This window comes from Brachycentrus maculatus, unplaced genomic scaffold (assembly GCF_059751285.1).
Source record: "Brachycentrus maculatus isolate JH-2025_06_01 unplaced genomic scaffold, ASM5975128v1 h1tg000873l, whole genome shotgun sequence".
Taxonomy (NCBI): Eukaryota; Metazoa; Arthropoda; class Insecta; order Trichoptera; family Brachycentridae; genus Brachycentrus; species Brachycentrus maculatus.
In genome coordinates this window covers 26,950-53,204 of record NW_028281599.1, presented here as the reverse complement: position 1 = coordinate 53,204, position 26,255 = coordinate 26,950, and the positions used below count along the sequence as shown (strand labels likewise).

At 32.9% G+C, this 26,255-nt stretch overlaps 3 protein-coding genes across 3 annotated transcripts; 2 read left to right on the top strand and 1 right to left on the bottom strand.

Moving 5' to 3' along the window:
- The first annotated feature begins 179 nt into the window (after positions 1–179).
- Positions 180–5,840, top strand: LOC148299955 (ran-specific GTPase-activating protein-like). The gene is made up of 4 exons (XM_088275452.1): positions 180–335; positions 461–649; positions 1,769–2,003; positions 2,857–5,840. The coding sequence occupies exons 1-4, from the start codon at positions 324–326 to the stop codon at positions 3,186–3,188; spliced, it is 768 nt and encodes a 255-aa protein (XP_088131578.1). The 5' UTR covers positions 180–323; the 3' UTR covers positions 3,189–5,840.
- Positions 5,831–9,916, bottom strand: LOC148299954 (endoplasmic reticulum resident protein 29-like). The gene is made up of 2 exons (XM_088275453.1): positions 9,029–9,916; positions 5,831–7,563 (listed from the first exon to the last, which is right to left on the bottom strand). The coding sequence occupies exons 1-2, from the start codon at positions 9,572–9,574 to the stop codon at positions 7,357–7,359; spliced, it is 753 nt and encodes a 250-aa protein (XP_088131579.1). The 5' UTR covers positions 9,575–9,916; the 3' UTR covers positions 5,831–7,356.
- Positions 9,917–11,791: 1,875 nt separating this feature from the next.
- LOC148299953 (phenoloxidase 2-like) lies at positions 11,792–25,890 on the top strand. Its single transcript, XM_088275460.1, has 13 exons — positions 11,792–11,956; positions 13,111–13,300; positions 16,577–16,679; positions 16,962–17,082; positions 17,305–17,510; positions 18,135–18,245; positions 18,978–19,116; positions 20,063–20,227; positions 21,482–21,610; positions 22,074–22,255; positions 22,945–23,087; positions 23,472–23,698; positions 25,033–25,890. The coding sequence occupies exons 1-13, from the start codon at positions 11,843–11,845 to the stop codon at positions 25,261–25,263; spliced, it is 2,061 nt and encodes a 686-aa protein (XP_088131586.1). The 5' UTR covers positions 11,792–11,842; the 3' UTR covers positions 25,264–25,890.
- Positions 25,891–26,255: the final 365 nt, after the last annotated feature.

The following is a 26,255-nucleotide window of genomic DNA, read 5'->3' as shown; positions in this document are numbered from 1 at the left end:
ACTTTTATTGTTTTAGTTATAAGGTAATCTGTATACAAATATATAGGCGCAATATAAATTGTCCAAAACTATTATATTTATGGTAGGTAGGTAGGTACCCGTAAAAAAATGTTACAAATTACCCCGTGATTCAAAAAAGTTCGTTATGTCGATTGACGTCGCTGCGTATTTGGGAAATATCAAAATTTAAATTTCGCACGAGTGGTTTTGTTTGTTCCTTTGCTGCCCGTTAATATTTTTGTAAAAACAGAAATAACGATCCGAAGAGAGTGTCAGTTCATTGTATTTTGTACTTAATATCGCTTTGAAGATCTATACGAAACATGTCGGAAACCGTAAGTAATCAGAGCCCCGTTTGTTTGTATAAGTGTCAAAATGCGTCGTTTCATGAATGTTTTATATTGTTATAACCTAGCATGTTTTTTATGGCAGTTGTAATAATTCGCGAATTTCTTTGCAGTTTAAAATAGTCATTCCTATTTCGAGTAATATCGAGACCAATGGAACTGATGCGGAGCACGATCCTCAGTTCGAGCCAATTGTCAAGTTGCCACTTGTAACGGTTTCTACGAACGAAGAGGATGAAGAAGAATTGTGTAAATTGCGAGCAAGGCTGTATCGCTTCGATAAAGCCGACCGTGAATGGAAGGTAATCACAATATTTACCCATCTGGCATTCCGTTTAAAATGTATAATTCAATGTCAGATTTTATTTTTATCATATTTTGTATATTCAAAGCATTGATAACTATTAGGTATGGTAATAAAACATCCTTATCATCCATTGTTAACTTTGTGCAATACCACTTTTATAAACACTTATTCGTGACTACCGGTTTCGGAAAATCATTCCATCATCAGGTCATTAAAATAAAACTATTACGATTTGTTATTTGTGTAAAAATAAAATTTTGAAAGAATGAAAGATTTTTTTATGATTTTTTTACATTATAGACGCTTATAAGGGTTCTATTTGCTTACTTTTAGTAGAACGCAAGAGACGCTAAAAAACATTGCACAGATGGGAATTGGGTTTGTGGTTACTTGTTATTAGTATACTAAGGGTTGGGCGGCAGACTGTCATAATTTAGTATAATTACGATCAGGGTTTGATGAAAAAACCACCCGATAACAATGGGTTAACACATGCTGGATGGGTATTTTTTTATACCTGCGGACCGCTGGCCATGGGATTTAATAATTATGTTAATATAGTTAAGACAAAGTTAAACAAAGAGATTGATTTATATTTGATTATTCATAGAAAAACATTGGATAATTCCTTATTTTTGGCCTTTGAAATGAGGCTTGCGCAGAAGGTAAAAATACCCTTTCCATCCTTAAGCATCAATTGACTGAACGGGTAGAAAATACCTTTCCCGTGAAGTGTGTTAATAGATATTAACCCTTTTGACTCTGACCATTTTTTCTTATAACTGATCAGCTACTCTGATCAAAAAAATGTGATGTTTTTCTACCATTAAAATAAATATTTTGGCTCCCTAATTTTGGGACACTCTGTCTGGCAATTCGTATGACCATGTTAATTAAGATTTCAAAAAATATTTCAGATAAATACAGTTAATTTATCTGAAATATTTTTTGGTAGAATATACTTGGGTGATAGAGAAATCAATGATTAAAGTTATACCTGCGCCGGGCCAGACATTGTGGCCCACGGAGCTGCCTACTAGAATCATACGGGCCAGAATGTCTTGCCTTCCGAGTGGTAAGAGTTAAATATATTTTATTTGAATTGTGTTTTTAGGAACGTGGTACCGGTGATGTCAAACTGCTCCGTCACATGGAGAAGAACACTGTACGTGTCGTTATGCGAAGAGACAAAACTCTTAAAATCTGTGCCAATCACTACATCACCGCTGACACGCAACTCAACCCTCACATTGAATCTGATCGTGCCTTCAACTGGACAACGTACGGAGATTTCGCAGATGAAACTGCTAAGCAGGAATTCCTCGCCATCAAATTTGGCAATGTTGAAAGTAAGTACGATTATGTATCAAAGACGTCTTGGCTAGAGAAGCAGCATCTATCATTTTCATACCAAAGAAGATGCAAGTCTGAGCATCTCAGAGCTGTGACCTGGCATTTGGCTGGCTTAAAGGATCACTTGATACGCTTGTGTAATGTTTGCCTTATTTAAAGTGAACGCTTAAGCCAGCCAAATGCAAGGTTGTAAGCCATGGGATGCTCAGACTTCTGTTGTCCTTCGTTTAAAAACAATACATAGATGCTGTGTCTTAAGACACCTATAATATATTTATTTATTTCATAGATTCATACATTTTTTTTACTATGTGTATTACGGCTCTTTAGGCATGGCCTGTGTTGGCCGAAAAACTTGCATGTTAATATAATTTTTAATTTTTTTAATTGTTAGATTATATACATCACATACAATAGATACAATAACAATTTACAGCATAAAGGTTTTACAATAAAATAATTACACCTGGACTTTGATTAAATCACTTTACACCTTGTCCCTTCCAACGAGAAGCAACCATCGACGGACACTGTTCTTAAAGTGTGTGTCGATGGTTGAAATATACATTGATATATCATCCATTGAGTGAATAATCCAGTGTCCGATAATAATAAATAATAAAATATCGTAAGTATGATGTAAATTGTTCTTACGCTTACACTCTTGGCACTAAGTGTCTTTGAATGATGTGATTCACCCCTTTTTGTGGCCCTATTTTAATTTTTTGTTTTGTGACTTAAAAAGAGAAGCGGCAACACCGGTAACTAGTATTTTCAAATCATACTGCTAGATGAATTCTTATTTAGTTGTATAAGATGAATCAATCATAATAAATATATTTTCCCTAGACGCCACAATATGGAAAACTAAGTTTGCCGAAGCGCAAGAAATTGTCCGAACAAGGTGCAGTTTATACAACGGTAGCGATTTAAACCAATCCAACGACTCTGAGCTGAATTCCTCCAAGGATTTATCCGACTCGGTGGAAAGTGAAGACTCGCAATCGTCCCAAAAGGAGAACATCGAAAATGAAAAGAAGAGTGACACTCCCAAAGAAATCTTAGATCCCGACACAAAGGAAAAAACCCTGGAAAAGCAGGCCGATGATCATAAAAACGAGGAAGGCGTCGTTCTAAAGCTCGCCGAACTTTCTGTGAAAACCGAAGAAACAGCGAATTAGAGTATGTGACTCTTACCATTTATCCAGTATGTATTGTGATGTAAAATAATGTGACTATTTTTTTTATGAATATATATTTGTAAGTGTTTTAAGCATATCATTTTTTATTGTGTTACCCCGGAGAATCAAATGTTACATTAGAAAATGATCATAGTATATAACGAAAAAAATCTCATATTTTCACACAAATTGTAAATCATTCAATATTAATTCTTTTTTTTAAAAAAGCATGATTTCTCAGCTAGGGAAAGGTACCTCTAAAAGTGATATGCTGGCAAAATTGTATTGTTTTATTGATAAAACAAAAAAATGCAAATGTTGCCATTTAAAAAAAATACATTTTTACATTTTTTTTTAATATTGAAAAGTCGCTTTTTTTACAAGGGCATCATTATACATTTTTAAATTTAATTCAAACCAATTAATTTTAGATTTTGTATTTTACATCGATATAGTGCTATTTTTTTATGGTATTATAAATTTTTGTTCTATGTATTATTACCTCTTTTGTATTTGTGTATGGTTAGCATATTACACTACAAATATGTCCCAGGTTTGATGCCGCATAGGTCAACTTCAAATTTTAATGTTCTTTGTATAAATAATTGTTACCATGTGATCTATGATGAAGATAACGCCGCATTAATCCATGTTTCGTCTTATATTATGAAAAGTTACAGAAAACTTAATATGATAAAATTCAGAGTTGCAAATGGGTATTTTCTACAATTCGATTAACAATTAATTTTTAGCGTAATGAAAAGCAGTCAAAAAATTCCTGTCATGTCACGCATTTTTGTCATTGTGCCATCAGTTTTTCCCAATTTTTACAATAGGTTTCGCGTGTGTTGATATTTTGAGAGTAAAAATATATATTTTTCATCTCACATCATATCAGTGGGAATTAAAAAGAGTCAAATAAATGGTAATTATTAGTATTATTGATAACAAAAAAACCTTTTAAAGTGATGATTCATATGGAGGGCTATGAAGTTTGTTTAAATTTTTAGGTTGCATTATGTTGGTAAAATTGATTGATTTATTGATTTTTATCATGTTTTTCAGAGTGGCAATAATTTGCTAAAAAATTTATGATAACTAGATGACCGTAAGATATAGGGGATTAAGCTCTTCTTTTCCTTAATTAATGGGCAGTCACTTTGTGGTAATATCTATGCATTTTGCAATTAAGTTTTACTTGGTAAATACCACCATTTGAATAGTTGTATTTACCAAGTAAAAATTAAAGATCTCGTTGAAAACAAAATTATAGATAGAATAAAATAACAACTATGTAGTTTTTTCCAGATGAATTTTATTTGACCAGCAACCGAGTTTAAAGTTTCATTTTATTCTATAGAATGCAGTTCCAACAAGAAATGTCAGTACAAAACTTTGAAAAAAATATAGATGTTTTGTTGATAGGTCAAACTTTCAACCGAAGTACTCCATGAATGTCTCCAACAATTTATATATTGTTTTACTTCATCATATTTAATAGTCATTATTTTTATTATTAGTATTTTAAAAAAAGAACTCCGATTCATTTTAGTTTGCAATAAGTCACTCACCGTTAGCAGGATATCGGCGGATATGTCAGCAGATTTGAGGAGACAAAAAATTACCTTTCGCTGAATATGTAAAACATACTATATTTTACCTCTGTACGCATGTGTATGTGATGGGTCCAATTAAACTTCAATGTGCCTTGTTGAATTTTAACGATATATTCTTTGTATAAAATATATGTGCATAAAATATGGTTTATAATGTTTTAATATGTCCAATGACGTTGCATAATTACTAAAATGTCGCAAAAAAATATATTTATTAACTCGGCAGAAATATATATTTTTAAACTTCGCCATATTGCAGTCATAGTGAGAAGTGATTTATTTTTACATGTAACCCTATTTAGTTTATTTCTGATATGACTTACATAGATATTTTAACTGGCACATTTCAAATTTCTGTGCTTTCATTGCCAGCCATACATAATTTCCGCACCACAACTTTGCTACTCATTTTACTAGCTTGATAAGCATTTTTGACGGTGTCAATATTGGGACATGCAGAGACATTTCTCGGGATAATCACGACAGTATTAACATGTATTTGCTAAAAACATTGCAGCATGCTGGGCACTGCTATATACACCTAGCAGTCAAATGGGTAAACTGACTACACATTTTGTTGCCATAATAAAATATGAAATTTTCACTGCCAATGTATGATTTTTTTTAAATATTTTTGGTTGCTGTGTAAATAATATCATCAATGGCAACAAATAATATGTGCTATGCATAATTTTTTTTGTTCATTTCCCAAGTTTTTTTTAAGTATCCTTATAAATACTTTAGCTTTAAGATTTGTTTTTAAATTTCTTAATAACTGAAAAGTTTGTTTTACAATAATGTTTACACATACCTAGGCGACAAACATACTTATTTTACACCTCCCTGCTGTATTTATTTCTTCAGAAATTTATGAATGATTAGATTTATTTTTGGATCCGTATTTTACTATAGCAAAACAAAGTCTCATTGGCTGCAAACCGTGTTTTTAATCTACAATTTATTATATGTATTCAATTAACATTCCTATGTACATTATACAATACTCAGATAATAAATAAAACTGTATTTTTATCAACTTTTTATTATTTATAAACATGTAAATGTTATTTTTTCACACAATTTTTATACCGCCTGTTTGTTGCATGAATGGCTCTATTACGGTACTTAATAAAGTATATACATAACATCTAAAAAATCAATTACTTTGTGAAATGTCATCAGGAACCTGTCATGTAGCTTGCAACTACCGCGAGCATATGTTATCCACTTCAATTTAGATGGAGTTCGAACTGATACTTGATGTGATACAAACACAAACTACTAGTACCAATCGCAAACTCTGTTTATTTGCGGTTAAAGTGGACATTTTGGAGCATTACATATATAGTTTGCATTTCTGCATATTTTTTACACAAATAATTTTTAATCTTAACTAATAAAAGATGTTTAAAAAAAATTGACTTAAAATCACTAATTCAAAATACTAGTATATATAATAACTAACACAATTATGTACTCACTAAGGACGGGAAAGGTATTAGATTGATGATAAGACAGACACAGTATTTTCACCTTCCGCATCGGCCTCATTTCAAAGTCAGAAAAGAAGGAATTACATATTTATGTTTTTATATGAATATTATGTACCAATCTCTTTGTTAAAGTCTTTACTACTACAGGGGTAGGCAGAAAGGATGAAACGCCACACTCTTCTGACCTGACATACACTCCTCGCCTCCTTCACATTCATACATCTAGTCATACATGCCCTCCGATTACGCAGACTTTTGACACCACCAGATTTTAGGTTCTGATTGATCTGATCGTGCCAAGTCATTGACATAATTATCAAATCCCATCGCCAGCTGTCCGCAGGCGTAAATAACACCCGTCCGAAATGTGTTAATTAAAAAAATATATGTTTAACAATATTTAAAAAAAAAAACAGAATTGATAAAAGATCAAACAGCAATTATTATTGGCCCATTATGAATTTGTAGGTTTTTTTTTTGGCTAAGGAATTCATTCTAGTTGGACATTGCCACTTCAACGTTATAAAGAGTTTAAAATACATTTTGATTTGTTGCTTTTAAATGTCAAATACATTGAGAACAAGAAAATCGTGAAGTAGTTAAAAACATAAATAAATAAATAATAAAATATAGGGTCACCAAATTATTACGATGTAACTAATTATAAAACACACTGCACTAATGTGTAAACGCAACTAGCCGTAACATGGCTCAAAACATTCTTATAACTGGCCTCTATCATATAGGATCACCGATTTTGCTCTATCTCTTTCCTTTACCAAGATATTTGTAATCCAAATAACCGCAAAATTGTATTAATTTGATACATGTTTTGGTAAAAAGCATAATTTTAAGTTAACTATAAACTCGTTTATCTCAAAACTATTGTTTTTAACTTGCGGCTATTTGCATTTGCACATTAGCATAGGTAAAATTTGCAGTTATGCTAATAATTGCACTACTAAAAATATTAAAATAAGAACTTCACTCTAAAATACATAGTTTGGAATGATTTGCCACAGCATATTATCGGAGGAACAAATGGAATTGTGATCCGATTTAAAGTTCGTCCTTTGGATCTTTCTCTTCAAATTCTGCAAAGCTCTTGAGTATGTTAATTTTGGTATGGATTTCCTTTCTTTTGTCTTCTGACAATTTCCCGTCTAGCAACTTCTTCAATCTGTCATTCTCGTGTTCCAGGAAGTCTTCCCCCTTTTCCAATATTCTCTTCATGACTAGGAGATAGATTTTACCCGTTTTTTCATCCTGGAAATAAATAAACTTATAAACCAAGAAGGCAAAATATCGTCTTCAAACTCTTATCCGCTCCCCAACGGTGCATAGTACGCTTCATCATATAAACACAGTGTTATCTTGATCGTTAACATATGAAGGAAAGGTGATCAGCCCTCCGCTTCAGGTACCAGTCCAGGGTAATATGAAATAAATCATCATCACTCATAACCCTTATCCGCACCCAATGGTGCATAGGGCACTGCATCAAATTGACGCAGTCTTATCTTGATCATTACTTGATCAAGGTGATCACTCTTGCGCTTCAGAAACCAGTCCAGGGTAATAATAAATAAATATTACAGTGTAAAATCACTAATATTTGTTTTCACCCCCCCTGGGAATCGAACCCGGGACCTCCAGAACGGTAGCTAAACACGCTGACCATTACACCACGGAGGCGGACAGATGAAATAAATATTAGAGTGAAAAAATTACTTTTATTTATTTGACCCCCCCCCTGGGAAACGAAACCCGGGACCTCCGGAACGGTAGCTGAGTGTGCCGACCATTACACTACAGAGGCGGAGGCAAAATATAATCAGAGCGTAATAAATAACACTAAGGACGGGAAAGGTATTTCTACCCGTTCGCTCGATTGAAGTTTAAGGACGGGAAGGGTATTTTTACCTTCTGCGCCGGCCTCATTTCAAAGTCAGAAAAGAAGGAATTATTCAATGTTTTTATATGTATATTATGTAACAATCTCTTTGTTAATGTCTAAAATATATGTAAACAATTCGAATCCCGTCTCCATTGCTCCGCAGGCGTAAAAAACACCCGTCCTTAGTTGTGAATGGTACACGAGGAACTGCATCAAATTGACGCAGTGTTAACTTGACTTAGTAGAATCAAAAATTCTGTGTTTGATTTAATTAATACATAAACTAAAATGGAGTTCTACAAATTAAACGCCAAATCAATAAATAACTTGACTATTAATCTCATCTTTGAGATGACTAGTCTAGAAACCACCTCCACCTCCGTAGTGTAATGGTCAGCACGCTTGGCTACCGTTCTGGAGTTCCCGGGTTCGATTCCCAGGGGGGGTCAAATAAATATAAGTGATTTTTTCACTGTAATATTTATTCAATATTACCCTGGACTGGAACCTGAAGCGGAGGGCTGATCACCTTTCCTTCATGTGTAAATGATCGAGATAACACTGCGTTTATATGAAGCAGTGCCCTATGCACCATTGGGGTGCGGTAAGGGTTTATTATTTTAGTCTAGAAAAGATATGGAAAAATCAGTCCATACTGAGAAAAATAAAACCCGCCTCGTGAAATCTCTGGCATTTTCCATTGCATTAGGAGTGGAAGAAATTAAACAGTTTACTAGTTATAACTTAAATGAGTACACATAACTGCCAAGAGTCAACCAAAACAGTTCTGACACAAACCATATTGCACAAATAATACAAGAAATTAGTTCAAACCTGATTCTTCAAACTGGCCACAGTATTTTCAGTTTTCTTCAGCAGTAAAGCCTTATCATCAGCGTTGGCTTTTACAAAATTCAGGGCCAATTTATCTAAACTCGGAATACAGCCCGGGAAACTCAGATGAATTCCGGAATGTTCTTTCAGAAACTTCCGGATAATATCAGTTGTCAAAGGCTTCTGCGTTAGTGTTACCGGTTCGCTCTTACCGCGTAGGAACAGTTTAGTAACGGGATAATCCTCCTTTTTTACATTATATCGTTTAGCCAGTTTTTCATTGTCCCTTTCGCCGTAGTCTTTAACCCCTACTTGCGCTATTAGTAGATCGTCATGAGCCTTGGCATCTTTGGCAATTCTTCCGTACGCTTCGTGTTCGTCTCCGTAAGGAAAAGCCACATCGAACTTGACTAGAGATGCCTCAAATTTGCTGATAACTTTATCAAACGTATATTCATCTAGCTCGATGCAACCTGTACATGCAGCGCATTCGAAAACTTGCAATACATAGAGGAAACCGATTAGTAGCAGGTACTTAACGAACATTTTTAATAAATAATGTAAGCTTATGCAAAAAAAAACTTTTAACGATATTATCGATATATAAACTGCAACCGGCAATCGAATGTCACTGCCCTTCCGTGTTATTTGTTTGATCACTATTTGACGTTTACAAATTAAAATAAAACAACAGAAGGCGATGCGTAAATTTATACACGGCCAGATAAGTTTACATTATCTAGAAGTTGACGTGTAAAATTTTAAATGGTTGATTTTCATTACCGTTTATTATGTTTATACCATTAGTAATGTACAGTTTGCAATTTTCAATAGTTAATTATTAAACTATTCATATCATTGTTAATTTGAGGTTAAAAATGAAAATTCAAACTCCTTTTTTATTATTCAAATTGGTACCTACTCATATTGTTAATAAATATGTAAATATAAATACTAATAATAAATATGTAAATATAAAACCTTTTCGATTTTCCGGGGTCCGATTAGCTTGAGACACTTGAGTCATTGAAAAAATATTTTATAAAAACAAAAATATTTCACAATAATAGTTATAATGTCGAAACACGTGTTGAGGGCCAAACACATTTGTTATCCGCAGTGAAAGAATAACAGTATTTCACTTATTTCTCATGTTTATGGCTTAAAATATTTGTAAAATACAATAACTTGTTAACCTTTCTTTTATTTCTTTGTCGTCATAATATTTATAATAAAAAAATTACGGCCTTTTCGGTGTGATTTATCAAAAGGGAGGTTCGGAAAGGTACGGATTTTCTTATATCCTTTGTGGTATTAATTACCCGGGAAATCGATTAAAAGGTTTTTTTACATCTATCCGGGATCGGTGTACTGTATTTTGAATTATTTTTTAAAAATTATTTTTGAGTTTTTGAACAATTTTTTTATTTTTTTTTAGTTTTTTTGATGGTCTAAAAATATGTATTTTATTTTTTTTTCTAAAAAGTCGCTACCTAGACACTTAATATACGATTTTCAAATATTTATATGGGTAAAGAGCTGATCTTAAAATATGTGACAAAATTCGTATCTATTCGTTATCGAGCTTTTACCTGATAAATATACTATCGAATACATGTACATGAAACTCATGAAATTAAAATATAGATTGTTTGCACTCCGCTCTCGCCCATATTAAAAATCAATTATCAATGGATAACAACATCCTCTCTACCAGAATTATAATATTGACCACAAACGGATTCCTACCACATAACGTTCACATTAAAATAATAAATATTAACAACATGAATCAATTATAAAGTAAAACTGAATTACTATCATTTGGTCCATTTTATAATGATGTCTTATTATTCTTCTGTAATTGAATCAATACGGTGCTGACTTGATCGTTAATTATTATATTAAGGGAAGCTGATCAGTTCTGCGATCCAACAATTAATACATATTACTTATACTGAGAAATTATGCATAATGTTGATTACATTCAATACAAATCATAAAAAATAATTGTTGGATTCATGTAGAATGAGGCTACATACTGTTCATTCAGCCCAAGTAACAATTTGTAAGTCGGAGAGAGAATATGTAGTTGAAGGTGAAGAGCACCAAACAATAGTTATTTGCAAATGTCACCTATCTCATGTTATATTTTGTAGGCCTTAGTAACTTGTTTACAACATAATATTATAATAAATTTTCTTATTGTTATTTTAAATACTATATAATTTATTATAAGTCACAGTATTCAATGATTAATTTTTGCATACGCTTCACCCTCTACTAAATATTGTAATGAAATAATAAATTTGAATTCAAAATTACACTAAATATATTTTTTTAAACAGTAAAAAAATAAGAAACACAACTAATATTTCAAATACATGTATTTTTATGGCCTTCTAGACCTCAGACTAATTAGTTTTTTTTTTATATTTGCTAATTTTTTATCAGTTTTTTTTTATTTTATGATTATATAAAGACTATAATATAGTCTGAAATATAATTAAAAAGTGAGAAAGACAATCAATGAAATAATCTTAGAAATAATTTTCAAATTACAAAACCAAATAATACAATATACCTATCTGAGATATACAAGAGATTAATAATTTTTTAAATCATATTTGTTAGGATATTTCTTGACCACCTTACTGGAAACAATAATATTACTGGCTTGTGGTTTTGCACTCAACTCCTCTGAGGAAATGTTGTTATTTGGTCAATATACTTTATTTAAGCAATCGATTACATTCTTGATCCACCAATTGGTTATTGAACCTCTTAAGAAAAAAGGTAGTTTATTGGAAAAAAATGTCTGCCAATACTCGCCGGAGCATCCAACTGCTCTTCGATAGGCCCTCTGAACCGGTGTTCACTATCAAAGGGCAAGAAAATGTGGTATTCGATGTTCCTCAGGCTTACTTGGTGAGTAAGGCAGATTTTTTAAATAAATGCTATAAAGTAATCTGTGCCAGCAAAATGGCAGACTAAAAGAATCAGCGCTAAGCAGGGTCTATTTAAAACATATATAAATGACAATGGTACACCAAAATGACACACTTCCCTGTACAAATGTCTGTCATTTTTTACGTAGTGTTCGTTTATCAACATTTTATTTACAAAAACTAATGCGTTTCAAACGACAAAATAGTACTGTAGTACATATATATACTGATTAGGAATGCACACACCTCACATATTTTTTATCTATCTAAATAAGTAGAGATGTTAATTTTTGTTTGTTCAAAATCCGAATTCTCCTTAAGATACTTTTTGATTGCTTTGAAATTAAGACACACATTTAATACAAATATAATGCGTGTTTATTTGCTCATTTCTTTTTTTTCTATTTAACTAGACAAAGCCACAGTAATGCGTGCCTGGGTACAGTTAGCATTATTTATTTTTATAATAATGGAAAGTTAATCACAGTTAGTTTTACTATAAAAATTACAGTTTTTTTCATATAAGTACATAAAGAAATGAAAAATCTGATCTACAATAAATTTATATAAATTGTGAATTTTTTTGACGTTATTTTAATTTTATTTATTAATTTTAAATGAAACAAATAACGGTAACAATGTGATTGTAATTGTTGACTAATTTTGGAAAAATATGTCTTGATTCCCTTTGTTATTATAATTCAAAGATCTGATTCTTATTCCAATTTATTTCTGTATTTGGTTTTAATTACTAATGAGAAATTTGGCTTATCCATAGAATTTTCTGCAAAGCCATTTTTAGGAACCACTGTCTTAGACTCCTTTTCATGATTTACAGGTAAAAATTCTCTGTTTGTACACTAAGGGCGTTTGTCCACTACACGGAATTACACAGGATTTTACCGTCCGGCACGTCACGTTGGCTTGGATTGGCTTGTGCTTTCGTCAATATTTTTTCGGATCGGTGCTCTTGATCGGTGCGTGAATACGTTGCGCGTAAATTCGATCACGTTAAACTGTCGTAGTCGCTTTCATTTTTCAAAACCGGACTGCCGGACGGTCAAATTCCGGATAGTGGACAATCGCCCTAAGGCACATGAATTTTTTTTATTAATCAATTTTGTTTTTTTCCAGACCGATCGGTACCAATCGATTGGAACTACATTGTCCAATCGCTTTGGGGAGACGGAAGAACATGTTTCAGTTACGGAAGTGCCCCAAGTTGATTTGTCAGTACCTATGCAAGTTGGGAGAGATGAGGGGTTCACCGTCTTTAATCCTCGTCACAGCAGATGTGCCAATGAACTCATAAACATTCTAATGAGTAAGATTTATGTTATTTTATTCAATAATTTATTAACTTTATAAAATTAAACAACTTTGTTTTAACCACTTTTTTTATTTATTATTAGTACACTTTAACCAAACCGGTTTCGACAAGAACCTTGTCATCATCACGGTTTATTAAATTCTAAAATATTAAAATACTTAAAAAAAACATTAAAGTACTCATAGTTAATTACATTTCCTTATCAAAAACTTCCACACACTCCGTACACCATATGAAAATATGATTTAAAAACTCCAAAAAGGTTATTTTTATAACAAAAAAAAGTTGAGTTTTATTGGTTAAAGTGTACTAATAATAATAATAAAAAAGTGGTTTAAACAAAGTTGTTTAATTTTATAAAGTTTATAAAATGTGCCACAAAATATCTGCGAAAAACATTCAATAAATAATCATTTGTTTTTCATCATTGATGTACTAATAATTCAAGTTTTACAATAATGTGCCCTGTCTAGGTTTTCCCAAGCTGAGGACACATTTTAAAATATATTTTTACCAAGTTAATAATCCATTTCACATCTACCCACCTCCATTATCCAATTATTATTAGCTGTTTTGTACAAAGTTTCATTATTTTATGACTTAATAGATAATGGAAGCAGGTTATACAGCTTTATTGAGTAATAATCAAAGTTCTTTGACCAAAAGTAGTATATGAATTAAATTAAAAATTATATATAATATCCCTGTCCCTGTCTACCTACGTAGTACAATGATCAACATGATTGGTTACCATGCTGGAAGTCCTGAGTTCAATTCCCAGGTGGGACAAAATAAATATCAGTAATATTTCACTGCAATATATGTTTAATATTACCCTGGACTAGAACCTGAAGCGTAAGACTGATCACCTTGGCTTCATGTAATTGACAATTAAGAAAGCACTGTTTCAATACGATACAGTGCCATATACACAATTAGATATGGATAAATGACAGATGGATAGTAAGTTTTAAAAGAAGAATAAAAAGTTGAAACAAATAAACTCTCAATGAAATGCAATGATAATATTTTCTAATGATAAAAAAATATTTCAATAATAAAGACATTTTTGTTATTTTTTATGAAGGTATTTTACTAAACAATTTTTCAAACTAGGATTTGTGATTTTTAACATAAAGAGGATTAAAAAAAAAGTGTTAATTTTAGTTTAATTATGGGGTCTTGTGATGATATTTGTCATTCAGTCTTCTTGATAATATTTGAAATCTTTTCTGTCCACATATAACACACAAAAACAATGTATACATACATCTTTCAAAAATGAATGCAATATAGATGTTGAATAATGGGCAGGATGGTAAATGTTACACAAGTGTAAAAAGTGATCACTTAAGTAAGCCAAATGGCAGTTCCCAAGCTTTAGGATGCTAGACTTGCATCTTGTTTCGTATAAACAACGATGGATGCTTTGTCTTAAGCTGAGAGAGATACTGATATATCATCCATAGGATGAATAAGCCAGCGTCTGATAATAATAATAAAATGTACAACTTTTACCCAATGTAAATTATAACATTTGAAATATTTACAATAGTTTGTTTTTCTACTTCAAAATTGATCCCGTAAAACGGGGCTACTTGAACTTTGATGTCCAGTACAAAAAAATATTTTGATCTGTATTTGGTCTATAATAATGAAAGTATCGACATGATTCATTGTTTCCCTGACAGGTGACATTTATTGACACAATACGTTCATTATTGTAGACCAAATACAGATTTAAATGACTTTTTTTGTACTGAACTCAAGTAACACATCAAAGTTCAAGTAACCGTGTTCTACGGTACTTTTTAAATTAATTTAACATATTTAATAATTTTAATACTAGTTTCCAAAATTTATTTTTGTATTGTATTTTAATTGTCTGATAATTATCTGATGATGTATTTTTATCCTACTGTTTGAGTAAATATTATCGATATTATTCTTAAAATAAATTTCTTGTGGTGGTATATCACAGGAAGTGTATGTGGAAGTAATTTTTTTTCAGAGACCACAACCATATTGCACTAATCGCAATGTGGTCAAATTAATAATACATTATAATGATTATATTGTGGGGTAATGCAACTAGGTAACTTCAAAATCCATGTTTTCACGTTGGCCAGTAAAAAATTAATTTCGTTTTGTGGTTAGCATATCACTCACTCCTTTCAAGAATGTTATAAATAAAAAAACTTGATTTTTCAGGATAACATTTTTAAAGTTCAAAAGTACAATGTATTAAAAATAAATATCAAGCCACTTATTGAACTTTTTACTGTGCAACAAACAGATCTTTTTAGGTAAAACCTGAAGGTTTTTTCTTCATTTGAAAAATATTTAGTATATTTAAAAAAATAATTAAACAATACCTTTTCTTCAAAATGCAAAAACAACGCTTTCTGTCCTGTAGCGGGTAAATATTAAGTTAAAAATATGCCTCTTTTGCTGGGATAAAGTACCTTTTCTGGGCATTCTGAAAACATGAACAACTGAAAATTGACGATTTTTGATTTATGACGTTCTTGAAAGGAGTGAGCGATATATCCACCTCGTTGGCGCAAATAGTTAACATGAGGTCCTAGGTTCAAATCCGGGGAGGTTAAAAGGGGATAGATGTACATGATATTTCACTCTAATATTTATTTAAAATCTCCTGGACTGGTACCTGAAGTGCAGGACTTACTTCACCGACGAGACACACAATGTGGCTTGGTGGGTCTCTGCAAAAAAAAAAGTTAATTATGTTTATAATTTTTTAACGAATGGATACAGTATATGTATATATATGTGCGTATATAGTTAACAAATAAATGTTTAAAAAAATTCATTTAATTATGCCTAACAGTAATTTGGAATTTCCTACATCCTCGAATATACTAACTACTCAGTACTATGCGGAAGGGGGTTTGTGTATTGTCTCAAAGTGAGAGTGGATAATTTTTACTACATTTGATTTTTAAAAATAGAATTAAGATACAAAAATCAATAACAAATTTTTATTAAATCCTAAATTTATTTTTAAATTATATATTATGGTAGGAAAGTAAACTCGTAGTATACCTTTCCATTTTTTTATTATTTGTATCTCCCGTGTTAATGGGGAGTTCAGTTTACCATCATCTACCTTTGCATTTTCCTTCTTATTACTCTTGTTCATCATCTTGACTAAAAGTATTAAAAACAACGGAACAATATCTTAAAAACAATTGACAAAATATAATATTATGTCTTTCATATATTAAATGTGTTTTTATTGATTCATAGATTGTTCGGATCAAGAAAATCTTCTGTCAACCGCTCTTTTCTGCAAGGACCGCATAAATGCAGGCATGTTTAACTTCTGTCTCTCCGTCGCACTGATCCACAGGTAATAGTTTGAATTCACGTAAAACAAATAAAAAAATCATTACTGTACATCAGTGATATTTAACCCTGATCTGAATGTGAATTTTATTATAAAATGTTCTTTAAAAAGCTTTGTGTTCTCCTTCAAACAAATTGATTCATTAAACCTTCCAATGACAGGTGTGAGGTTGTTACATATTCCCATCCCAACAAAAACTTCCTCATCCATGTTGAGATATCACTAAAAGTTTTGATATAAATAAACTAATGACATGATTTGACCATTCATTTATTTGTTTCAAAGGATGGACACTAAGGGAATCTCTGTCCCAACACTGGTGCAATCCTTCCCGGATCGTTTCATCGATTCTTCCGCATTCCAGAGGGCAAGAGAAGAAGCCGATCTGGTTCCACCTGAACTGAGGGTAAGTATCACACAGTGATATGTCCTACACTTCAGTTGGTATACTACATTAAATTAATACTAAAAGTTGAAAGTGGTTTATCACCCACTGTTTTATGCCAGGATAATTAAATAATAATCCAGCGTCTGATAGTATAAATAATTATGAGTTGTTGATTGCAGCACTGTTGCTCTTATCTATATGACAATAAATCAATCAGGGTTTGTTATTCTTTTTCTGCAGAGACCGATTGTTGTTCCTCGAGACTATACAGCTTCAGATTTGGATGAAGAGCACCGCGTTGCCTACTGGAGAGAGGACATCGGTCTCAACCTTCACCATTGGCACTGGCATCTTGTATACCCCTTCATGTCAACCAATCCAGCCGTAGTGAACAAGGATAGAAGGGGAGAACTCTTCTACTACATGCACGAACAAATCCAAGCCAGGTACTTTATTCAACTTCTTTGATTAATTCATTTATTTTTCATCATACTTCTTTCTTGGATCTTCCTCCAAAGTTATCCAGATAAAAATTCATGAGTGCTGCAGAGAGATAACATGATTTAAAGGCATGGCCTAGGTGACGTTGTCTAGGACAGAAGGACCTACAACCTGAGGACGAGGAGATCTGACCCCAGCAGTCTATAAAGACAATAAGCTGGGATGTAGCCAGGAAGAAGATTTTTCTTTCTGAGCTGTCTCTCCACTGCTGGGTGTAGGCCTCTTCTAATTTTTTCCAGACTATCGTTTGGACTTTTTCGATCCACTTACTACCAATGACGGGGACAATGTCATCGTATTATTTTTTGACATCTCAACATCGATGAAGAAGAATATTGAAGTCTGGGCATTTACAAGGCTTAGGACCGTCATAAGCTTGTTTAATTGATGGCTTTACGTGTAACATTCACCAATTCTACCCATGATTGACAACCACACAAAAATGTGTTTTTTTTTTCCAAATCTTATATACTTCTACCACTTCTCTCTACACATTTAACAGTTCTAATTATTTATACGTACTTTATGTCATGTTTATTTTGGATGATGATATATTGTGTATTTTTCAGATATAACTTTGAACGTTTGGCAAATAACTTGGCCCGTGTCAAACCGTTAAACTTCAGGGAACCAATCAAGGAAGGATACTTCCCCAAACTTGATTCTCTTATCGCTTCAAGGTATTTATTAAACAATTCTAATCACCTTGCCTTCATGTAATTTACAGTCAGTAAAGTCAGGTCACCAGTGAACCACCCTAACAAGTCTGCAATCTGAATTTATGTGTGATACAGAAAACAAACAACGGCCTACCTTTTTATCAGAATGATTATATGAGTGATCATAATATATTTTAGGTATATTAAAATACGCATACTTAACATATTATTATTTAATAACATCTTATCATATATTTTATAACTGTTACAAACATAGCGATTACTTCACTAATGCATGTGGCTGTCTAACTGGTATTTTCAGAATTGTAACATAGCAACCATAAATATAACAAGAATTTTCCATTTTTGCGACATTACAGAACGGTCGCTTCACTATGATTAATTATAAACTAAAGTAGGTAACGAAAACATGCGATGATGTGACAGATAGTCACAGCAATAGTCTATACATCAATTTTCATACAAATTGTTGTGACTTGACACTCTCTTCTCTGTCTTACTCCCTCATTACTGAGGGTTGTGACCATGTTGAATCAATGACTCTTCTCCAGTTATCTTAATTTGATTGGTCATTGTGTGGGGATCTTCCCCTCCCTCTCTTCTCCTCTAGGCTACTAATCACAACCAGTCATCAGAATTGGCACAAACAACGCAAAACATTGCTTTTGTGCAATGCACTCTATAGTTCCTGATCTCTACAAGATATTATCTATGTCCTTTCTTATATTTTAGAGGATGGACTCCCCGTCAAGATAACATGGTGATTCAGGATCTACGGAGGGATGTTGATGAGATTGTGGCCACACTTGATGAATTTGAAACATCCATCAAGAGGCTTTACGATGCGATTAATCTCGGCAGCATGATGGGGGTATTTAATTTTTTTTACATTTATCTTTCTTTTAAATTGGATCAATGCAGTATTTACTTCATAATTAACCATATGAAGACTTGGTTATTTAGTCCTGAGCTCTTAACTAATGTAAGGAGCAGAATATATTTGATGGGATACAGATGATGCAAGTGACAACGAAGGTCATTTCTGCTACATAGTAAAGAAAATAGAGGAGGAATAGTAGATAGGAAAACAAGAAGTTCCAAAAATGAATCCAATATTTATATATAGTTCAATAATAGGCAGAATGGTCAACGATACAGAGGTGTATAAAGCGATCAAATAAGCCGGCCAAATGCCAGGAGCTAGTGTTTTTGCCTAGAATTTTCACTCATGAATTAAATGAAATTATAGTAACATTAAACATAAAGAGTAAATCCACTCACAAGTAGGCATAGGCTATGAAGCTTAAAAAGTTGAAGTCTGAGTAGGGTCATGATAAGCGGTATTGCATAAGCCGTAGCTAGATTTCAGTCACTTGGAAGTTAGGTAATTTAAAAAAAAAACAAATTCTATTTTTTTTCATATAAAACAATAGATGTTTTATCTCAAGTTGAGACACCTTTAGTAATTATATTTTTATTAATATAGATGAACCCATTGCACAGGATTTTTTTTCTTTCTTTCTTTTCTTTCTTTCTTTGCACTTGATTTTTCCTTTGCACTGGATTCCTCCAACTCAGTCAAATTCTGAAACTTATTACTTTTTTATTGTACTTGTTTGATTCAGGTTTCATTATATTGAAAAGTTAAAAACCAATTTATGAAAAGTATTGAGAATTAAAGATTTATTTTCTTGGTGCCATAGTGGCAGAACTTGTTTAGTATACCAAACCTTTATGGCGGCACTACAGTGCTTAGGGTTAGGTTTACTGATTAAATATTTAAAAAAAAATGTATAATGGGTTCACTGTAATTTCAGACCAATGGGGAATTGATACCTCTGACTGAAGAAACGGGCATTGACGTTCTTGGTAACTTAATAGAGGCCTCAACTCTCAGCATGAATCCTTCCTACTATGGGAACTTCCATAACCTCGGACATCTGTTCATTGGATATGTGCACGATCCTGAGAACAAATACTTGGTAAGATCAAACTATATCAAATCATATTTCACTATTCGTTTATTGCTAAGTACTGCTTACTATATGCTTATCCATATCCACTGTCTATGGAGTCCACAAACTGCTTAAATATCTTCTTCTTCTTCATCTTCTTCTTGGTGTAGGACTTGTGGTCTGTTTTTAAGAGGGATTAGCCTCCTGCGATGTCGATTCCCAGCAGTCAATCCATCTCTTTTTGTAGTCTGCCCGGTATTCTTAATTCTTTGATTAAATACTTTTCATATTGCAACCTATGAAAGTCAAATAACTATATACTAAAATTATCCTTACATATACATTTGATAATAACTCTCACATAATACAAAAAAACACCTCACAGCAAAGCCCGCAAACACAATTATGGTAACATACACAGAAACATATCAAACAAAATCTAATACATACCTCTTTTGGTCAAAAGAACTTTGATGATTATGCAGTAAAGTTGTACAAACTACTTTCATTATCTATAAAGTCATAATTAGAAACTAAATATAAAAATGCTTTTCATAAGTGGAAAATGGAATTGGGCTGATCTGAAATACAATAGATCTCATCATTCAGCCATATTGTATGCATAAACAATTTTCTTACATTACAATTATTAAATACTTTGTAAAATATGCCCTCGGCTCGGGAAAACTCAGTGTGGGCACATTATTATAATTTGTTGTTTGTAATTATGTATATGATGAAATAAATAAACCTGAATGCAGTATTTCTGGAAATGTAGAAGAAGGTATGTAGCGTTTGCCTGCATATACCTTAACCTAGCTCTGGATATATATGTTACATGACATGGGTATACAGGCAAAAAACGTTAACTCAAAAATGTGCAATTTTGACTTAATGGTGCATATTATAAAATTTTTCAACGTTCTATAAACTGGCAAAATACACTAAGTAGTTTGAAATGTCATATACATGTATATATGTGGTTTTAAAAGTTAATTCAACTTTAAGTTTAATAGCAGGTATTTTATTCAGGCTAAAAGCATGAAAGAACAGGGATTATTCAAACAGGGAATTTAGAGTTAATGTTTTTCGCCAGTTTACCCGATATATGATCTTTTAAAGCATATTTAAAATAATTTCCCCACAATTCCTGCAGTCAATCTGTGAACATGCTACGAACTGCACGTCGTCTGTTTCAAGCTCCGTATTAAAACATGCCATGAAATTTGTGAGACCACAGATTTTATTAGGACTGACCTTATTTCCTTAATCTTTTCTTAGGAACGTCCCGGAGTGATGGCAGATCCCGCTACAGATTTAAGGGATCCCGTTTTCTTCAGGCTGCATGCGTTCGTAGACAGAATGTTCCAAGCATACAAAGGAACTCTTCCACGTTACTCAACAACTGTGGTAAATATATTTTCTGACTGGTTTGATTACTAACTTTTCTTAAATTATAAACAAAACACTTGTTATTTTACCACTTGAGTATATCATATTTTGTTATGACTTCTTTATGAATCTACAGATGCTTCCATTTCAACCCTATAACGGGTTTAAATGTAAACAGTTTATATTTAAACTTGTTCATATTCATAATTATATACATATAGTGAAGACCTAAACAATGAAATTGGTACACAATATTGATATAAAAACATTAAATATATAATTCCTTCTTTTCTGACTTTGAAATGATGCCGGCGCGGAAGGTAAAAATACCCTTCCCGTCCTTAAGCATCAATCGACCGAACGGGTAGTATTACCTTTCCTGTCTGAAATGTGTTATTTATAACAAAGGTATTTAGTAAGATATATATTACTTTTTTTTACAAATATTTTATTTATCAAATGTAATGTAATGTTTTTTTAGCTTTCCAATCCGAACATAAACCTGACATCGATAGAAATGACTCCCGAAGGCGGACAACCCAACCAGCTGGAGACATATTGGATGCAGAGTGACCTTGATCTCTCCCGAGGTCTGGACTTCGTAAGAGGAGGCGAAGTCTTTGTTAGAACCTCTCACTTGACGCACACTCCCTTCACATACAGGTACTTCTTTACTCACTCGTATATCCGTTAGACATGAAAAATATAAATAAACTAGATAAATTAGACATAGAAACAAACTATGGATGTTTCTTTTAGTTCATACATATGGTTGATAACGGTTTTAGGGAATATACTGTGAAGTGTTTACTGTTCAACATCATATTGATATTTATTCTACCACACACTGGTCAATTATTTGACTATCCTGGCATATAACATTCGATGATAAGCCACTTTCAACTTCTTCTTTTTCTAGATCCTAAGGATCTATTTGTGCCTCTGCTTGTAGCTCTTGGGATGTTGACTGTCTTTCCAGCTGTCTTTCCACCTTTTCGGAGGTCTGGCTGGGGGTCTGCGTCCTTCAGGGATTACTTGAAGGGCGATACAAAGGAAGTCTGTCAATCTGACATTCTGTTTACATGATCATTCCAGTATCCCCTCCGTTGTCGTCCCCACCTCACGATATCCTCCGTCTTACACATGCTCCGGATATCGGTATTTCTTACTCGGTCTTGCAATGTGTTTCCGGTTATGGATCTGAGAGTCTTCATCTCGGAGGTTCGAAGTTGAGATTTTGTTCTGGAAGTATCCGCTCTTGCCTCAATCAAAGTGGCTATTAGTCGAACACATGTTTTGTATATTTTCATTTTACTTTCTATTCTCATGTGTTTGAATTGGTTCCATTCCAGAATACAAGTGAACAATTCTGGTCCAGCTAAGATGGGAACAGTTCGTATATTCATCGCGCCCAAGAATGATGAGCGCGGCCTTCCGTGGAGCTTCCGGGACCACCGACTGATGTTCATTGAGATGGATAAATTCTTCACAACAAGTAAGTTGAAAATTTAAGGCATTTACAAAAATGGCTGTCAATAATCACATACATTACATAATGCAAAACCAAATGGAGTTCATTTTTCAAATGGAGAAAAAATCTTCAGGTTTTACCTAAAAAGATCTGTTGCATAGTAAAAAGTTCAATAAATGGCTTAATATTTATTTTTAATACATTTTATTATATTTTCAAACATTAAAAACATTCTCCTGAGGAATCAAGTTTTTTGATTTATGAAGGAGCGAGCGAATTGTTATTTTATTCTTTTTCCACCAAGAAATGTCAGTACAAAACTTAAATCCATATGTATGTAAGTTATAAATATTTATGTAAAAACATGAAGAAGAAACCATAAGATTATTATCTTTTTTATTTGAACAGTTCAGCCGGGTAACAGCACCATCACTCGTCGGTCGGACGAATCCTCCGTGACTATTCCGTGGGAGAGAACGTTCCGGAGTCTGGAGATCGGGAGAGAAGGAACGAGTGAAGACTCCTTCAACTTCTGCGGCTGTGGCTGGCCGCAGCATGTCCTGCTTCCGCGCGGGACCGCCACAGGAATGCCTTGCGTCCTCTTCGTCATGATCTCTAACTACAACAATGATAGGGTAAATATACTATAAATATAAGTATACGTTCATTAATTGATTCGGCAGTCACTTTGTGGTAAAATCTATCCATTTTTAATTAATTTTTTACTTATTAAATACCACTTTTTCTTAAAATCCACTGTGACATGTGTTTCGATGCATTCCGCATCATTTTCATACATACGGTCTTGAAAATAATGAGGAATGCATCGAAACACGTGTCACAGTAGATTTTAAGAAATAGTGGTATTTACTAAGTAAAACATTAATTAAAAATGTAAATATAAGCATAACAAACATGGGATGTAATTTTACACTTCCCATTATATATGCTAGTTATCTTCCTTCCACATTTTGCATCAACAATAAGTTTTTTTTTATTATAATTTCACTTGTTAAATACTACTATTATTTGACATCTATTGTATCGATGCATTGCACATAATTTTTTAAACACCGATTTTGACGCAAAATGTCTAACCCTCTTCTAGCGGAACGGAAGGCCTGTTGATGACAGTCCGGCTTTTCCTTAGGAGTTTTACATGGTTTTCTCCCAGCAATGAGCAAATGCTGAGAAATCATTGATTTGGCCAAACTAGATTATCCCTCCTGTTCCCAACACATAAAATAAAACAAACTAAAATCCTCTTAATGATCCATAAACCTTTTACACAGTAAGCAAGGTAAATAATAAATGCAACACCCATCTAAAAGAATAAATCAAATAATGAAAAAACAACCTGACAAAAAATCCTAACCACACCACAAAAAAAGCCAGCAATGCAATGTACCATCCAACAGGCGCCGTGGTGTAGTTAGGTAGACGCTCGACTGCGAAACTGCCAATGCGGGTTAGATTCCTGCCAAACACAAAATAAATTTAAAATAAAATATATTTTCATTTTGTCTGGGAGTTTGTGACATATTTCTCACATTTACCTTCCTATCCTTACTATCCTACCTGCAGACAAGCCTCTAAAAGTAGAGACTTTGCGGGTTGTTCCTTACAACAACAAATAAAAACACCCTTATGATTTTATTTGTGGATGGTTATGTTGTGATGTAACCTTTAATCAAACATCTTCAACAATGCAACAATGGTGCAAAGGGCACTGCATCATATAAACGCAGTGTTATCATGATCGTTAACACATTAAGGAAAGGTGATCAGCCCTCCGCTTAGTAAAAATAATCATTTATAAATCACAAGTACAACGTCCGATCATCAGTCCCTAGTGCGTGTCTAGACACGCACTAGTGAGAGCCAAGGGATGTCACAATGCCAGACGTACAGATAAAACATGTAAACTTATCAAATCTTTCAAAATTCTCATCACACTTCACCTTCTCAGGTTGAACAATCATTGGACGGTGTATGCGCTGATGCAGCCAGCTATTGCGGGATCAAGGACAAGCTGTACCCTGACCGCAGATCCATGGGATTCCCTTTCGACCGCCTTCCGCGGCCCAACGTGGAGACCATGGAGGATTTCCTGACTCCCAACATGATGGTGCAAGACATCACAATCCGCTTCTCCGAGAGGACTGTGCAGAACCCACGAAACAGACCGAATCCACAATAAACTATACGTCCTCTGCATTTTTCCACTACAAAAAAATTATTACTCCATGTATTTTATTTATTGTTTTAGCATTCACTTTGTGGTAAGACATGATGAAATTGTAAAAGATAAAATACTTGTTTTTTACCACTTGAGTTTATTTTATTATAACGACTAGTTTCGGAAGCTATGCTTCCATCTTTAGGTCTAAATATAAACTGATATTTAAAAAAAAAAAAACAGTTAACCAAAGAAATATTTGTGGTTTTATTATTTACAAAAAATTCTTCAATTTCATACTATTTCTGTGAGTCTAAGCGGCTCATTATTAGAAATAGGTATCAAATTGTGGTAGAGTGGGTTCGAACCGAGAAACTCTGACTCAGGACTCGGCGACACTAACCACGGGACCTCAACCCGACACATATATGTTTTTTATATTTAGACTTGAAGATGGAAGCATAACTTCCGAAACTAGTCGTTATAATAAAATAAACTCAAGTGGTAAAAAACAAGTGTTTTTCTTTTACAATTTCACCATGTATTTTCATGATATGATGCTCATTGCATTATAACTACATGTTTAAGACAAACATATTTTTTTTATTTTTTTTTTCTTTTATTAAAATTAAATCAAAATTACATTGATTGCTTTTCATTAATTGATCAGTTACGATAATTGGTATAAAAAATGTATGTTTAAGCAAAATCTCTAGAGCTTGAAAATTTGTTTTACTAATAGTGATACATTTTTTGACATCTCAACATATATAAAGAAGGACATGGAAGTCCGGGTATGTACCCAGACTTCCCATGTAAATACAGGGCTTATGACCTGTCATAGACGCGTTAACCAGATTTATGCTTCAGTATTTACAGATTTTATGACAGGTCATAAAATCTGTAATTACGCTGACTTCCATATTCTTCTTCATCTATGTTGAGATGTCAAAAATATAAATAAACTCCTTAGTGGAAGAAACCCAGGTTTGTTCAATTCTTAAGGAAGATCA